General features: G+C 36.3%; 1 protein-coding gene across 3 annotated transcripts in view; it reads left to right on the top strand.

The window, feature by feature from the left end:
• CUL1 (cullin 1) overlaps positions 1 to 18,892 on the top strand; it is a 114,967-nt gene that overhangs the window by 83,993 nt on the left and 12,082 nt on the right. For all 3 annotated transcript variants that reach the window (XM_072652419.1, XM_072652417.1, XM_072652418.1), the window contains exons 9-13: positions 4,278 to 4,408; positions 14,064 to 14,171; positions 14,248 to 14,354; positions 17,144 to 17,192; positions 17,478 to 17,609. In XM_072652419.1, coding sequence (XP_072508520.1) covers positions 4,278 to 4,408; positions 14,064 to 14,171; positions 14,248 to 14,354; positions 17,144 to 17,192; positions 17,478 to 17,609 — 527 coding nt within the window. The remainder of the gene's footprint in view (positions 1 to 4,277; positions 4,409 to 14,063; positions 14,172 to 14,247; positions 14,355 to 17,143; positions 17,193 to 17,477; positions 17,610 to 18,892) is intronic.

The following is an 18,892-nucleotide window of genomic DNA, read 5'->3' as shown; positions in this document are numbered from 1 at the left end:
AGCAACAGTACATTAAAAATGTGTCTGATGGTCCTGCAGTTTCTCAAAATTATCATTTGTGTTTCTTATCATTTTTGCCAACCTGAAACTCCTCCTACTTTCCTGCCTGTTTCTAAATTTCAAATTCCTTGTCTTATACCACTTTCTTTCCTAACTTTGTGCACCTTCCTGTTTGCCACCCCCACCGGCTTTCCATTTGATAGTACTCTCTCCCTCCTCAAATAGTTCTGGAACACTTTGATTGTTTTTGACTTCTCTGTTCTGCACTTTGTATTTTACTCATCTGTCTACAAGTTGCATCCCCTCTCATGCCCAAGTGGAACATATGCTTCATGACAGCATGAACCTTTTTGCCTTTGTTTCCCTAGTACTTTGCATGTAGTAGATATTTAATAAGTGTTTCATTGAATTCCTGTTGTTTTCTCACTTCTAGTATCTTCTTTCTTTTCTGCCTCCTCCCAATCCAAGTTCTACCCACTTGGCTCTTGTAAAAACCTCATAACTACTTTCATTTGTTGCCTCAACTCTTCCAGTTCACCCTTCACAATAGTGTCACATGAATTTTCCTTTTTCGCAGATATGATATCACTCTTCTGCTCAGGACTCTTCAATGGTTCCCCAACATATTCTATTAACATGCGTACTGTATGTAGAATGATGTCAGTAGAGATAGAATTTAGATAAGACTTGGTTCCTATAGTCTGGTGAGGAGATATGGGGCTCACGCTGATGGTGATAATATGTAGTATGAAGATAATTTAAATATGTAGTTACATTTACAAAATACAAATTTTTTGTGAGGTCTAAGAGAAATCTCAGGTTATTACCAAAGTCCTCCTTTAGATGGTAACATTTGATTTGGGACATGAACATCCCAGAGAAAAAGACAAGGACAAGAAAACATATATAGCTGATAAAATGAAAGCATGAGTAGAGGACAGTGAATAGGGGAAATCCCCAAAGATGGTTGAGCAGAGAAATGACATGAATCTGTCTGTGCTTGAGGAAGGCAAACATTCTGTAAGCATTAAAGTGCCCTATCCATGTGATTGTTGTTGGAGCAAAATGGGACAGAGATGAGAGCAAAGGTAGGAGGATGTGCTTGGTTATTATAATAATGCATGGAAGTGGTAATGCATTGCATCCTGGGATTAGGGTAGAGGGAAAAGAGAGGAGATTGATAGTATAAGCTGTTACTACTACACCTTACCTTGCACTGTTGCCCACCACGTACTTTACAGTCAAACTGATTTAGTCATTAAATGCCATACATATCCTGTCCTCAGCAATTTCTATGTATTTGTACACACTACTTCCTTTTCCCAGCATTATATGTTGCCATGGGCCATTGAAGGCCTCAGGTTACCAACTTAATGGTGGAAGTGAAAGAGAAAGGATATAAGCTTCTCTGCAGTGAGCAGTCCCCTTACCTGACTTTTGTAGGTTTCTGCCGGTCTGCATAAGTGTAACCATCCCTGGGTTACCACCTTTCCTTGTACAACTATGCCAGTGTTAGGATTGCCTTCTGTACCACCAGTGTGGCTCCTGTGACCAGTTGTCTTCTCTAGCTTGTCTTAAATAAGAAAAAGAACTGTTGAGTAGGGAATCATGTTGTTAACCATTCTTAATCATTCTAAGACTCTTACACAGAACTTCGGGGTTTTTATATGATGTGAATAAGGATTCTGTGAAAAAAAGTTCTATGTTAGCCACATTTTCCCTTTCAAATACTAAATTTTTATATACACCCACAATATTTGTGCTAAATGTTAAAAAAATAGGTTTGATTCCCTCAATTTTGTTCTACAGTTCATCCCAAACTCCTTTTATTGGGAGGAAAAAGAATATAATGAAAGAAGTGCTACACATAGAGACAGGAGGACCTAGCTCTAAATCCCAGGTCTTCTATTGATTAGCTTTGTGACCTCAAGTCACTTAACAGCTCTGGGCATTAGTTTCTTTATTACATGACAGAACAAGACAAGATCTCCTCTTGAGTCCCTTTCAACTCCAAATGTATGGTCCTAGAACCTCCTCATTATTAAGTCAGGAAGTTGTTGCTCTTACTGATGTGGAAAAATTAAAGAAATCAGTTCAGTGTTGCTTTGTCATTGGACTAAGATCAGAGAAATCCAGAAGTTTTCAGTTAATGGTTTAACAGTGTTATATTTCAAATTCCTTGACTGGAACTAAAGATTATTTGAGTCTGAAGAAGAAGTTATGGAAGGTAACTATTGTAAAAGTGAGGAAGAGGTTGAAAATGAAAAAAGGATAGTGATGACATAAAGAAGAGATATGAGAAGTAAATACAGGAAGTCAGTAATTTGGAATATAGCAGATCTACTTCAAATGAACCATTAATGAAAAGCATGCCATTGTCTATTGATTATTGGTTTGTAATCAACTGTATAACTGAGTATTCATCTTAAAGACTTCTTCCTTTTGAGTTAATGTATCTTTATTACATAATGTTGTGCTTTTATTATTTTCTTATTGTTTTGTATATGTGTTCATCTTGTGGTGCCTGACTCTGCCCCACTGGTTAGTGATTGATTTTAATTTTCAATCCCCTTTGAAGTATTATTTATGTCGCTTTCTCAGAAATTGACTATCATATGGATAAGAACTTGAAGCACTCTTTTTCACTTATTTCTTTTCAAAGGTATTTATTATAGAACTTCACTTCCCCTAAAATAGCAGTCCTCATTTTTAAGTATCATAGAAGAATTTGTGCAGTTACAAATATTTTTATTTTGTATATGCTTTCATTTTTTTAAAAGTAGGTTTCCAACATATGAGTGATTAGGCTTTTGTTAATACATTTTGCTTCCAGATCATCTTTATTTTCTAATACATTCTGTGACATTTGTGGGTTTCATATTCTTGGTTTTGGTTATTCATGGGTTGGCCGTTGGTAATGAAATGGAAATTTTTGGAGATTTGCAGCATACTGTGACAAATTGCCGATATACCTGTGTATAGAAAAATAAAAAATATTTAGTAAGTCATAAATACTATATAATACATATCTTTTATCATTTACTACCATAAGCATACATATATAAATTTACCATAAACAGTTCAACTTTGTTAAACGTTTCAGCACACTAAAAAACTACTGGCTACATGGTTTCTGGGAATGCCTCCTCTTTGTCTCTCTGCCATCCAGACTCAGTCAGGATTTTCTCCCACTGTGATGATTGTATCTTGAGCTTTTCATAGGAGAAGGAGATCTATGTGAAGCAATTACTGCAGCTCAATGAGTGGCTGTGAAGACTCTGCTTAGTGTGTGAGATACTAATCTTTCTCACATAAAAACTGCAACTTTTTCATGAGTTCATTGTGTTGTTTTGCTTTGTTGTGTTTTAAATAAATATGATCAGAATTTTTTTTATTTGATTTGGGGCCTAGAGTTAATGCAATTTTTTCACATTTGCAGGGGTTGTGCACCCTTAACCCCCATGAATGTCAAGAGACAACTGCATATTTTTCCCTTCTCCTTTAAAAAAGTGGCAAAGAATTTTAAAAAGCAGTTTTAGAAGGGCACCTAATATATCATTCAAGTCTTAATGTCTATGTAATAGTCCGTATCTGTAGTCCTTTACCTGCAAAGAGAGGAACAAGAGATGTATTTTCTCAGCTCTTCTCTAGGGGCTGATTTTGGTCACAGCTATGGAACATTTAGTTTAATTTTTTGAGTGTGCAAGAGCATAGTTTTAAAATATTCTTTTTTAGCAAACATATAAAGAAATAAGTTTTTCTTAGGGAATGTACCCCACGTCCCAAGGCCTAGTATTCTTCATGATTATTGTAAAATAACAAAGACAAATAATCTTTTCTGTAGGTAAATGTCCCAGAGTTGTATATATAGTAGGAGTTTTGGAGAATTTTAAGGTTTTGGGGGCCCTTCTCAGTAAATATTATTCTTGTTGCCTTTGGCCTGCCCACTTTCCATAAGTAGATCAGTGGTATAGAATTTGGGTAGAAGCTAATGGGGCAGTGATGTCTTATACATGGGGAAAGTTAAAGAATATTTTCTTTACAGATAGTCAAACATAGCTTAAATGCTGAATTATATAAATCAGTAGTTAAAACATAAGATAAGTTTGCCAGTGTAATAAGTATTTTTGTTATAAAACCTTCTTTTAAAGATTCAAATTACGTTTCAGCAAAAAAAGGAATTCCCTTGTAAGTACAATGAACTTGGTATAGAACTGACAGAAAAAAATGTTTCATTTTACTGAACATGTCTAGAAATAATTCTCATTTTCTTCTAGATTTGGGACGCATGTATAATCTTGTATCTCGAATTCAGGATGGCCTTGGAGAATTGAAAAAACTTTTAGAAACGCATATTCATAATCAGGGTCTAGCTGCAATTGAAAAATGTGGAGAAGCTGCTTTAAATGTAAGTAATGTGTAAGAGAAAATTTGGCAAAATATAATTGTACACAGTGTAAAATTTAAGTGTTATGTGTTTCCGTTTTAAGTTTCCATTAGTTAATTTTGACTGGAACTTTGCTGAGGATTACATTTAATTTTATTTTTCATAGGAGAAATCCCTTGGTTACAATTTTATAATAATTATTTTTATACTGTTTCTGCCAAGTTTCAGGTAAAATATTTTTATTATTAGCATTTATGTATGACTTATTGATTTTTAGTTTTAGTCCTTATTTACTGTTTCCATCTTGAGCGTTTAAACCAGAAGAAAGCACGATTCATGTACATCCAGGAAACAAGAAAAACCCCAAAGAACTTTTGATATTATGCTGCTAACCACTTATTAGCCATGGTTTTAAAAACTTTGATCTGATTATTTATTGTGTAAGGAACAGTTGTGTCATATAAGGCTGTTTGTTCTATAGTTAATAGATCTCTTCAGAGACAATGACATTCTTTTGACCAAATAAGAATTGGTGGTGTTATAAGGTTATCTTGATGTGTTTTTTTGCTTAGGAAAAGGCTTTGTATTGTCGCACATCCTTGAAACATGTAGTATTTCTTTAGTCATTCATATTTGAAGATGTAGAAAGAGAACTGAGAGAGTATGCCAGGAAAACTTAGAAAGGATCAGTGTCACATCCTACAGAAAAGTCAAGATTTATAAAGATGGAAAAAGAACCATGAGATAGAGCAGTTAAAAATATCATTGATCATTTGGGAGATTAGTTTCACTTGAGTGATAAAATTAGAGGACAGGTTGCAGGAGGCTAAGAAATAATTAGTAAGAGAAGTAAGAGTAACTTTTTCTAGGATTTTAGCTATGGAATTGGAGGGGAGATAGAGGCCTGTGTAAAAGTTCGTCCCTTTTTCTACTGTATCATGATAGTCTCTTCTTTGTTTGTATCCACCTATACACCTGTTTTGTATATGTGAATACTGAATATTGTTGCCTGGCTGATGTAGTCATTGAGCTTTAAAACTTGCTTTTTTTGTCTGAAATTTGAACTGTCACAAATATGCTTATTAAGTAAAATTGTCTTTTTAAAGAAACCTACTAGAAGATATCTCTTGTTGGCTCAGAAAGAAAGGCAAAGTAAATAAGGAGAGTATTCTCATTTATCCATATGTGGTAAATACATTTATATTCTATAATTTTGAAAGACATCTTTCAACAACCCTTTTTATACGTGACCTATTCAGTTACCCCAGCTTTAAGTGAATGAAATACAAAGATTGAGGTTCACTTTTCAATTTTACTGAGAGAATAACTTTTTAAAAAATTAACTGTGGCTTAATTTTTTTTTTCTAAAGCCAATTGATATTGTTAGGATTATTTCTGTTTCAGTATCTTGAATGTGGGCTAGGGGACCTCTGGACTTGTGATTTCACTGATTTCAGAAATTCCTGATGTGTCAGTTTCCTCTACCAATGCATATCAACAGCTGCTCTACAGCTTAGTGTTATAGAAGTGTCCTGGGCCCTGAGAAGTTGTGGCTTGTCCAGAGTCCCATTCCAATATTTCTTAGAGGTCGGTCAGTAAACATTTAAGTGCCTACTTAATTATTTATGGTGCTGGGCCCATTCGGGATACAAAATGAGGCAAAAGGTAGTCCCTGCCCTCCTTTGAATATTAAATAAGAAATGTCTGTCTAGATACGTCATATACTTAAGAAAAGATCCAGTCTATCTGGGAGAAAATACATAAAACAAGCTGAAGTGGGGTCAGGAAGGGGAGCAGTTATGTAAGGGAAAGAGGGCACCCTGCACAGGAGAATGATGAATTGCCTCAGCCAGTGTGAATTGATGTGGTATCTGCCCTGGGCATCCTACTGAAAGGATCTCTTCTATGTCAGAAGGACAAGAGAGGGGTACTGGGAGGGGTAAGTTTCTGAGTGGATATGGTGATCTAGAAAGATGAGCTTCTGGAGACAGTGGTGAAGTTGAGATCAGCAGATAAGTGAAAAATAAATTTTCTGCCCTGGAGCCCTTCTTAAATAGATACTTGTTGTCTGGAAGGAGGACTTGAACCCAGGCTTTCCTGACTCTGAAGCCTGTCTTGTGTCCACCATGCTGTATGCCCCCCTGCTTTTAGATTAACCTCCTGAGACTGATTATTACAGCAAAGAAAATTTATGCTACTGAAAAATTTTGTTTATTGTTTGGTTTTTTTCTGCTGGAATAGAATGGCTTTCTTCTGTTCTTAATAAGAATGGATTTTCTTATCACTTCCTTTCCCTTTTAAAAAGAATTTCAGTAGTATTAGGCAATTTTCATCCATAGGTTAGTTCTCTTTGTTGATATTCTATACTTCTCTGATCTTTTTTTGTGTGGTTATTGCATCAAATATGAACTTTAATTTCGGAGTCTTTTGGCATACATACCTTTTATTACAACAAAAAATAGACATTTTAATAGACATTAATTTTATCATGCATGATAAAGTGAATTAACTTTAGATAAGGGGAAATAGGCATTTTTTTGTACATTCAGTGAAATGTCACTGATTTGGAATAATGATGGAGAAATAATATTTGAATTAGCAAGCAATCCAAACTGTAGGATATAGAGAAAGGTAACTTTCTGTTGATGTGGTACTAATACTTAATGAACTTTTGCTTATAAAGTTCTACAGTAATGAATAGGGAAAAATTGTTTTTGTAGGTTAAGAAGGTCTGACTTACTTCATGCTGTATATTAAGCAACTAAAGTTATATGTTGTCTAAAAAGCAGCATAAAAAGTGACATTGAAGAAAAGTATTAATTTAGAAAAATTAATTGCTTTCTGGCATCTTAAATAAAACTATAAGCACCTTCTAAATGTTCTAGACCCTGGGGATCCCAAAGACAAAATATCAAGAACTTATCTGACCCTCTTCCTCCCTCTTATTCTTTTCCTACCCTCCTTTCACCACCAAATCAGCTGTTTATTTGAGAGTAGTTACTGTCTTCATATCCCCTTTGGTCATTCTCTCACTCCCTGGAATCTCTTCGGTACACCATATCTTTCAACTAATACTAACAACTTAAAAGTAGTTGCTAGATGATTGCTAGAACACCAAAGGCAGTGTCCTTTTTTTCAGTCCCTATGTTCTGCAGCCTCTGTTACACAACAATAGCATCTCCTAAAATTAAATGTGAAGGCACTAGCTTTTCCTCCTTCTTTGTCTTTGACTACTCCTGTTTCTTCCTAATTTTTCTCATTCAAAGTACATTCCCAAAATTCTCTTTTTTTTCTTATTTTGTGACCCTGGGAAAGCTCATGTTTCCAATAGTTTCAAAACCCTTCATTCTTAAAGCAGTAGTCTTGTGTTTTCTGTTCCTGCAGGCATTTCTAGTGGGAATTGTCTACCAGCAACTGCTTATGGTGTTTCCAATTCATTGTGTGTTCTTCCACTCTACCACAAAATCTCCAGCACACTAGTTCCTCTAGACACATTGTCAACATGTTCATCACTGTGCATATGTCATGGCCCCTTTTCAAAACTTTTAATGGCCTTCTCTTCCTTGTGCCATAAAGGCCAGGCTTCTTAGTTGGATGATAATCTGGCCTCTGCCTATTATTCCAGCTTTATCTCTCACTACTCCCTTTAGAAAACCTCCTCTACCCCCAGGGAGCAGCTCATTGCCTGAACATATTATGAGTATTCCCACCTAATACCTTTTCTCATAGTGGTCAGTGTCTATTCTGTACCATAGGAAGTGTTCAATAAAGGTTGATCAGTGTATTTGTTATTGGTTAATGTTAGGATGCTTACTCTTAGTCCAGCCTGTCTTTCACTTTTGCTGCCCATCATTTAGCTCAATGCAGTAGACCTTTATCATGTGCCTACTATGTGAAGAGCAATGTGCTAAGACTTTGGAGATGGGAGGAAAAAACCATGAAGCAGCCCCAGATCCGAGGGAGTGTGCACTTTACAGGGGAGGAAAAGGGAATACCTCAGCTGGGCAGTGAACAGAGTTCAGCTTGGAATCCGGAGAACCCATTATCACTTAACCCTGTTTGTCTTAGTTTCCTCATCTGTAAAATGAGTTGGAGAAGGAAATGGTAAAACCACTCTAGTATCTTTGCCAAGAAAATCCCATATAGAGTCATAAAGAGTTGGACCCAACTGAAAAGCAGCGGCAAAAAGGGTACAGAATGTACAAAGGTATATTACATAGAAAACTGAAGAAGGACAGAGCCCTATGGCTGGAGGAGGGAAATCAGGGAGGATTTTTTGGATATGCCAGAGCCTAAGCAAACTCTTAAAGGAATACAAAGTTTCTGAAAGGCAGGGATAGGGAGAAATGCATTAAAGATGTGAAGGATGGCCTATGGAAATGAATGCTCAGAGGTAGAATGTAAAACACTTCAGTTCAGGAACAGTTAATAGTATTGTTTGGCTAAAATATAGAGTTTGTGAAGGATAGTAATAAGATGGAAGGAGAGGTAGACTGGAGTCAGATTATCAAGGACTTTAAGTTCCTGGCTGAAAAGTTTGTCTTTTATCCTATAGGCAGTACAAAACAACTAAAATTTTTTCCCTTTCTTTTTAGCAGGGAAGTGAACTGGTTATACTTTTGCTTTAAGGAAGTTTATTTTACTGTCTCAGTGTAGTGTAGATTGGAGAGGGACAAACTGGGTGCAAGGGCAGTCAATTAAGAAGCTATTGGGTTTAGACACAAGGTGATTTAGGACTCAGGCTAGATCTAGGGAATTGTGAGTGAAGAAGAGACAGTTAAGTGATATTGTAAAGTGAATTCTATACAGCTAGGCAACAGTGATATATATTAGTTCATATTTGCCTCCCTATGGTATAATCTCTGGCTTGCCTTGTTTGTATTTTGTCCATTGACTGACTCCATTCAGTTTTCTGTGTGGCAGAAATCTGGGCAGATATCTAAACTACTTTTCTTCCTCCTTTATTACCACTCCGTGTGGTCTTGTTTGCTTAAACTCTTTGATGGTCTAAGTAGTGAGTATACAGTTTTATTCCCTGCCCTTTTCTTTCTAGTATAAAACTTTTTGGATTAGGTTTCCAAAACTCCAGGAAAATACTTTGTTACCAACTCTTGTTGGAAGTATTCTATCCATAGTCAGGAGCCTGTCCTTCCAATGTCTTAATCCTTGATTTAGAAATCCAGAGTATATTGTTTCATTCATCCATAGGATCATAGATAAAGAGGACTTTAAAGGTCGTCTAGTAAAATTCCTTCATTTTATAGATGTGTAAACCGAGAACCAGGGACTTGAAGTGATTTCTCTCCAATCACCTTTGCCAGTTGATCAGTGAACAAACCAGAGTCCAAGCTTTGAGTCTTTGATTCTGAATGGCAGCACAGATTATTGTACCATGCTCCTTCCCATTTTCTCAGATCTGTCTTAATTGGTCATTCATTTCCCACATCTTTCTTTTGTGTTTTTTTGTTTTTGTTTTTGCAGCCTTTGCCTTTGATAAGCAGAAGGAATAAAAATACAGCCTGTGAACCAGAGGTCTTCAGTTGATTGCCCAAGAGTTCAAAATCCTTAGCAGTCCCATCTAGGTTCCCTCTGGGGAATAAATATCATTTATGCCTGCATAAATATCCAAAAATGGATAGTAGTCATGACTACAAAGTTTGTGCCAAGTCTAGGGATGTTCACCATCACACCTGGATGGATACATGCTACAGGCAGATAGCCAACTTTATTATTTCTAACTTCCTGTCAATAAAATAGCATTCTCAGTACCCCTCAGCAAGGAGTCACCAACCACTGCTACCCTTCTTTGATCATTCATCTAATCTTCCTAATAGAGAACTTTAATTGCATGACTCCTCTATTCAGAAATCTTCAATAACTTCTTATTGGCCCAAAAGGTAAAATATAAACTGCTTAATCTGTCATTAAAGGTCTTCCGCAATCTGATTCCGATCTATCTTTAGAGCCTTATCTTTAATCTACTATATTTCAGTCATACTGGTCTAGTGGATGCTCTTAACCCGCCGTTTCACATCTCCTTGTCTTGGCTCCTACTTTTCCTGTGCCCAGAATAGCCTTCCTCCTTTTGAAGTTTCTCTCTCTTACCCTTTTCCTCTCTCCCTCAAAGAAAAAAAGCTGAAAATTATTTCCCCATACTCAGATGTCTCATATCGCTCTTCTTGGACCTCTCCCTGATACTTATTGTCTTTTGTATCATATACATGGTTGTATATTTAAACTCCTTAAGGACAAAATCAATGTCATAGGTGTTTTTTGTTCCCTCAGTTCTTTACACATAGTAAAGTTCTTTACACATGCTTAATAAGTAAATTAATTAAATTATCTTTATCACATTGATCAGTTTTCTAACCCCCTTGCATAAGGTCCTCTTATTATATCTGAAGAGGTCAGAAAATAGCATAAAGAAAAACCTATAATTAAATAGTAGCTTAGTTCATACTCAAATAGTAGATAATCAAAATTTTTTTGTAGTTGACTTAGATACATATTATTTTGGGGGCAGTAGATGTGCCTTCCTATTTATTTTTTCTTCTATTAATGTTAAAAATTCATTTTATTCCCTGAGCATACACAAACTGGTATTGGAGGGAGGCACTTCAGAAACATGCTGGGTGACAGGGGGAAGCCAGACTAGGATTAAAAATTTGTTGCAGGTAACTGATAAAATCGATTATCTGCCTGCAGATAAATTGATCTGACTATATTGCTCCAGTTTGGGTGTATATGTGTTTGTTTCTTTTTCTGGAATTTGTGCTTGTACATGTTGTATGTATGTTACTGTTAAAGACCAACTCTGGTATGCTGTGCAAAAAGAAGTGACTTAAATGAAACAAGAATAGGATGCAGTTTTCACTTCTGTTTTTCCAAGTAATTGCATTACAAAATAAATTTTTATGTATGTATTTATATGTATGTACATGTTGTATACACGTATTTATAAATGCACATCGATGTAGTTGTACATCTGCTCGGTTACACATCCTGTCCTGTCTCTTACCTTTTCCCCAACCTTTCAGAAATACCAGCTGCGAAGAGACAGGATCTGTGGTGGTGGTGGTGTTGTTGTTTTACTGACTTGAAAGTTCCGCCATGTCTCCTAGTTTTTGCACGGTAGATACTCTTTTAATGCTGGTGACAGACTTACCCCAGCAAACTCTAGCTCAACAAATTGGCATCTTGGGTAAGCTACCAGATGACATTCTTATAAGTGTCCCTTGAATGGAAAGCTGGTCCCCTAATGGCCTTTCTAGACCATGGTCAATTCTTTGGTCTTTTCCAAGTTCCCCACTACGTCATCATTCCAGGCTGCAGGCTCTGTGTACAGGATTGTAGCAAAATCTATTTTTGTTCATGTCATTGCATTGAGTGTGTGTTTGTCTGTCTGTCTGTCTGTCTGTGTCTGTGTGTATTTATTACTATTCCCTGGGGAAAGAAATTAGACTGTAACGTGATTTAGCTAATGCCTAGGAATTGTCTAAATGAAATTTTTATGAAGTGAATTACTCAAAATTATATTACATGCTAAATTTGATTTATGTGTTTTAAGAAATGGAAAGAAATTTTTAAAATATTTGGTATGTCTTGATATCTTTTAAATTTGAAATGTTTTAGAATTTTCTTTTTGATATAAGAAAAGTACAATTGTATGGAATAAGGTCTTATCTCCATCTACTGCTTTCCTTTTAAGTCGTAACTGAAATCCTACCTTTTACAGGAAGTCTTTCCCCAACCCCATTCTAGTGCTGTTCTATTAATTATATGTTTGCTTGTTCTCACTATATTTCATCTCCTCCTGCCCCCCCCCCCCCATTAGATTGTGAGCTTCTTGAGGGCAGGATCTGGTTTTTGCCTCTTTTTTCGTAGTCCCCAGTGCTTAGCATAGTGCCTGGCACATAATAGGTCTGACTGATTGTTGAAAGTTGTTTTTAAAAACATTATTGTTGAATATCTGATTAGAAAAAGTAGAGTATGTTTGTGTACCATGAACTTTTAAGTGATCCTCTGTTACTTAAAAGATGTTTCAAAAACCAAAGCAGCTGATGTATCATTACCTCCAGTGTCTTTGTCTTCAGATATTTGTAGGTCTTACCTATCTTGGTAAGACCCTTTCTACCTGTTAACTTTCTTACCTTACTTTTAGGAGTAATTAGCATTATGATCACTAACTTAATTACCTTTATATCCATTCTACACTAGAGGGTGCTCTTTTAGTATTTTATTAATCCCTTGTATTCTTATCTGCACCATTCTATTATCTCCTTATTGCCATATTCCCTTGACATTTCTGCTCCCCTTCTTTTGCTTTTGATACTCCTCCTTGAATTTTACTTTTTATTTTACTGCCCTGACAATATACTATTTTGGCCCTCCTCCATCAGATTGCTCTTGTGGTTTTGGTTTTGGTTTTGGTTTTTTTCATGACTTTTACGACCCCATGGTTCAGATTTCCTCTCTCTTTTTTCTCAAAACATACTCTCCCATAGGAAATTCATCCGTTTAAAAGGGTTTCAATTTATTTATACACTGTTAACACCTAAATCTTTTTCTCATGTCTTGTTTGTTTATCTGCCTTGTATCTTCAGCTGCATACTAGACATTCCCACATTTGACAACTCATTGGCACCTCAATCTCAACATTATAAAACTGAATTTACTTTTTTCCTCAAACCACCTCCAAGTTTATTTCTGTCTCCCAGGTTTATTCAGCTAGACACCAGATCTTGTCAGGTTCTTCCCTTGAAATATGTCATTGTTCTGGTGGTACCATCTTAAGCCAAAATGTCATTCTAGGCTTATTTTTAAAATTCCTAAATAAAAAGCTTTCTCTCTTCAGAACATCCTCCTCTTATTCTCCTCCAGGTCTACATCTTTAAGTGTCTGCCAAATATTTCTGCTTAGATGTCCTATCAGCATCTGCAGCTCAGTATGCCCAGATCTGTACATTAGGAATATTGTCACTCTCTTACTCAGAATCCCTTAGTGGCTGCATATAGTCTGACTTTGAAGGCCCTCTGTCATCTGTCCCTTCTTTTAAAATAAGTACACCCTTATTCCTCGTGACTTTGCAACCCAAAACTTCTCAAAATCATCCCTTTTTCTAGCATTCATTCCTGTACCCACGTCTTGCTCCTTAACTAACCAGGTACTCCATTTTTCCTTCAACCCATCCAGTTCTGCTCATTCTTAAAAGTTTAGCTCCTTTGGGAAGTCTTTCCTTCCTACTTCTGCTACCATTGAACTGCACTAGCCCTCAGGTTATTTCACTTACCTCGGCTAGAATAATGGAGTCCTTCAGGGATGACGTTATATTTTGTCTTATTCAGACTGTGAGATAATCAGTGGATAATTTTTTAAATAGGATCCTTCATATTTCAAATTTGACCACCCAGTGTATTTGTTCTTAACATTGGACTTTGCGTTTTAAGCGAGGTGAAAATGACATTTAATACGTGATAATTACCTTTATACCCTTCTTGAGTATGCTAAGTGTTTAACTTAAAGAAAAAAACTAGAAGTATTTTCTGATCTCACTTCTTAATTGTCCTCCAAAAAGTAATCTGAATGGAATGATGAATGTATTTGGGCTAATATGTTAAAACAACTGAACAACTTCACTATCCAGTAACTCCCTTCTCTTGTTTTTCCCTCCCTTAAGGACCCCAAAATGTATGTACAGACAGTGCTGGATGTTCATAAGAAATATAATGCACTAGTCATGTCAGCATTCAACAACGATGCCGGCTTTGTGGCTGCGCTTGACAAAGTAAGTGTATTGATGTATGACTGATGTTGTCTTTCATTGTTGAATTTTCCTAACCTGTGTTTTATGTAATTCGCAGGCTTGCGGTCGCTTTATAAACAACAATGCGGTAACCAAAATGGCTCAGTCATCAAGTAAATCCCCAGAGTTGTTGGCCCGATACTGTGATTCCTTGTTGAAGAAAAGGTACTAGATGCCTTAACATTTTTAAAATAGTGGAGAAAGAATCTGGTTTGATATTTGGATTTTTGCATGTGCTGTCATTATGAAGTAAAAACAGGACTCATGGAATGTCTAAAATAACCATTGTTCCCATAAAAATTCTCTAAATTGAAGTACAATAATCAGCATTTATGTCACATAAGCTTTAGTTGTTATCCTGAGGTCTAATCCCATGTCTCCACATCCTATTGGAAATTTAAAACTAAACTGGATGTTCCAGATGCATCTAACATTGAACTTGTCAAAAATAGGACTCCTTAGCTTTAATCCCAACACTTCTGTCCTGTCAAGGGTCCCACTGTTGTCCAATCCCTTGGGCTCAGGTGTCCTTTTAAACTCCATATATCCAATCAGTTGCCAATTCTTGTAATTTTTTCATTAACATTATCTCTCACATACATACTACGCTTTCTACCTGCAAAACTGCCGTCCTACCCTAGTTTAGGTTCTAGTTATCTCTTGTTTGGATTATTTCTGCTTTTTAATTGATCTCCCTGCTTCAAGTCTCCCTACTCCTATACATCCCCCACGTGGTGGTCACCATCTTTCCTAAAGCACAGATCTGACCATGTCGCTTTCCCATTCTGCAAATTCCAGTGGTTTCCCATTACATCTCAGAGCAAATATAACACCTTCTATTTGGCATTTAAAAGTCCTCACAACCTGGCCTATTCCTATTTTCCCAGGCTTCTTATACTTTATTTCCTTTATGCACCGTACGATTTAACTGTACCAGCTCATTGGCTATTCTTTTTACACGGTTCTCAATATTCAGACTTTGGATTTGTACATGCTGTCCTCCATGCCTACTTTACTCTACCCTTGAGTGTCTCTTAGTCTCACTGGATTCTTTCATATGCCGTTTTCTGCAGAGGCAGTCGCACACAACTGTTAACAGCTTTTCTCTCTAAGGTTACATATTCATATACATACTCTGTGTTACTTATGTATACATAGGTATGTATTTACATATTATCTACTCCCTATGAATGTGAACTTGAGGGCTAGAACTTTTTTTGCCTTTTTGTCATCACCAGCCCTTGGCACAATTCTTGACATATTTTAAGTACTTAATAAATACTTAGTTGATTATCATAAGCATTAAAGTCTGTGAAGCATTTTACATACATTATTTCATTTGAGACTCACTACATCCTTGTGAATTCAGTGTTACACATCTTAAAGTTTTATTTTTATGTTATTGTCTTAGATGATCTCGCCTGGATTCTCTGCAACAAAGCAGTCTTTTTATTCCTCCCTAATTGATTCTCAATCTCACTCCCATCAAAATCTATTAAAACTTCTCTTCCCTACATAAACCTCCAGTGTCTCATTCTACTCCTCTCTTAGCTAAGGACTTTGCTTCCTTCTTTCTGAGAAAATTGAGTCCATTCAACCATTCCCTCTTCTCCCATTCTTTTCATCTCAAAACCCCTTCACATCCTTTTCTTTTGTCTGATAAATGGAAGCACTTCTCCTTGCCAAGGCCCAGCCCTCTACATGTGAGTTGGATCCCACCTCCTCCTGTCTTCTCCAGTCTATGTCTCCTCCCTTGAGTCTTTAGCCTCTTCCTTATGTGCTGGTTCCTTCCCTTATGCCTTCATATATACCCAAAATATCCTCCTTCACCCTGTCAGGCTATTATCCTATACTTCCTTTTCTCAGCAAAACTCCTGGACAAAGCTGTCTGTTTTTACCACCTCTATTTCCGTACTTAATCTTGAACCCTTTGCCAACCGGCTTCCGACCTCATCACTCACTTGATGCTATTCTCTCCAGAGTCGCCACATCTGGTGATCTTTTTTTAATTCTTCATTCCTCTTGAACTTTTTGCTGCATTTGATACTGCTGACCACCCTGATATTGCTCTCTCCCTTTATTTTTCTCTTACTGGTTTGACTGCTCCTTCTCTGTCTCCTTTTTAGGTTCGTCATCATACCAGTCAATAACTGTTAAATATAGGAGTTTTTCCCCAAGATTCGGTCATAGACCTTCCCTTCTTCCTCTACACGCTCTCTTTCTTGGTAACCTTATTAGTTCTCATGGGTTAACTATCCATCTCTATCCAGATAATTTCTGGTTCTATATATCGAGTCCCAGTCTCTCCCCTAAGATCCAGCCCCTCATCATTAATTGCCTATTGGACATTCCAAACTTGGGTATTCCAGAGACATCTCAAACTCATCACACACACAACTGAATTAATTGTCTTTCCCCCTTAAAGCCTCCCGTCTTCTAGATTTTCATATTTTGTTAAAGGCACTGTACCACCATCCTTTCTGACACCTAAGTTAGTTACTATGACATTATCCTTGACTCTGCATTCTCCATCACCCCACATATCCAGTCATTTGCCATCTCTTACCATTTTAACCTTCATATCTCTCATATTGAACCCCTTCTATCTTCTCCAACAGCTACCATGCTACTTCAGGTTCTCATTATCTCTTGCCTAAAAATTATTACCCTAGCCTTCTGAGTGGTTTCAGAATGTTCTTTAAAGCAGGACTCGCAAATAGCTAGAAGGAAAAAAAATCATTTGGTTATTAAGTAAAGGTTTGCTTTCATATTACTTAAATGGTCATTTGGATCAGTATAATTTCCTGGTGGTTTATTACTCTGAAGTGTTTAATTTGCAGTCTTTCCAAACTGCTATTTTTTTCTTAGCTTTATTATATGATTATTTTGTAAGACTATTTAATTCGTGGTTTCATTACAACCAAAATTTTATGCCTTTTTTTGATATTTTTCAGCTCCAAGAACCCAGAAGAAGCAGAGCTAGAAGATACACTTAATCAAGTGGTAAGGTGCTTAATAAAGATGACTCTCGGTCAATCTCGATTATTGGCTTTAGTCACATACTTTTTGTTACGGGAGTGTAATTAAAATGAAATCAGTACTGAGCCAGTTCAGTGTGGTTTGAGAAGTTGATTCTAAAATACTTCCAAAGATTATGTGGGTTGCTTTTTTAAGCATTTCACAATATTGAAATACATTGCCTTTTAACTCTTAAAGCAATAAATCATGATTTTAGCTCAGCAAATATAGAAATCCATCTTAAATGACTTCTGATATTTGTTTTGATAGATGGTTGTCTTCAAATACATTGAGGATAAAGATGTATTTCAGAAATTCTACGCTAAAATGTTGGCAAAAAGGCTTGTGCACCAGAACAGTGCAAGCGACGATGCTGAGGCCAGCATGATCTCTAAACTGAAGGTTAGTTTAAATTTTCTGTACTGAATTTCATCTTCTTGGGGTTTTTTGGAAACATTTATTAAAGATGTCAATGCCTGCAATCTAGCCACTGTCATCATGTCTCCTCTGCCCCAGAACTTTCTATGGTTCCCCATTTGCCTACAGGGTAGAGCCCACAGTCCCTAAACTGGTATTCAAGACCTTCCTATAAATAGCTGCTCCAAAGGGTATCTTGTTTTGTTACAACGAAATCAGTCTACTCAGTATTCCCTGAATACACCTTTTCACATTCTGTCCTCCTCTTTTTTATGCCCGCCTTCCCTTTCCATGTCCTTCTAAGGACTTTCTCCTACATCTGTACTTGCGTCTGTGCTGTTTCACTCCATTTCATAAAACCTCCCATTCCACTCAAAGCTGTAGTCCCTAAATAAGTTCTGTGATCCATTTTTTTTAAATCCTTTTGCTAATTCATTTTAGAGAAATAAATCTAATTCATCTCAGAAAATTATGCACTTATCAATATTACAAGCTAGGAAAAATCTAGAAATTTGTGATAATCTAGAATCTAGAAGGTACTACTGTAGTCAGAAAATGCTAGATATTTTTATGAAGATATTTTAAGATATTCATCCATACCTAGCATATTGTGTATGGTTCTAATCATTGACTTAGAATAAAAACAATAATGATAGTTAACATTTATATTATGCTTACTATGTGCCAGCACTGTGCTAAGTGCTTTAAAAATTATCTCATTTGATCCCCATCAATGCTGAGTGGTAGATGTTCTTATTATCTGCACTTAACAGATGAGGATAATACTGAGGCAAGCAGAGGTTAAGTCATTTCCCTGGGTCACATAGCTAGGAAGTGTCTGAGGACAGATTTGAACTCAGGCCTTAAGAAAGATAAAAGGGCAAATGAATTGATCAATTCAAAGTGATTTTCATATCGTCAGAGAGTAGGTAGATAAAAAAGAAAGGTAAAGATCAACTAAGTCAATAAAATCATAAAAGATGGAAGGAGAGCATTTAATATTTTTCAATCAGATCCCAGGGAATTATATATAGGCCATTTTGAAGCATCAGATAGGTAGGTTAAGGACAAATAAAATTAAATGCTTTACATGGTGGGTAATAAAGGTGCTTAGAAGTATCTACCACATGTGGCAATGTCTACCACCCCCCAGCCTCACCAGAACAAAACAATTTGTTCTTTTGCGTTTGACATCATAGAAGACAAAATGTCCCCTGGTGTGACCCATTGTCATAGGAATTAATGAAATTTTTTATTTATGAACTAGG

Source organism: Notamacropus eugenii, chromosome 3 (assembly GCF_028372415.1).
Source record: "Notamacropus eugenii isolate mMacEug1 chromosome 3, mMacEug1.pri_v2, whole genome shotgun sequence".
Taxonomy (NCBI): domain Eukaryota; kingdom Metazoa; phylum Chordata; class Mammalia; order Diprotodontia; family Macropodidae; genus Notamacropus; species Notamacropus eugenii.
This window is presented reverse-complemented; position numbering and strand designations above follow the sequence as displayed.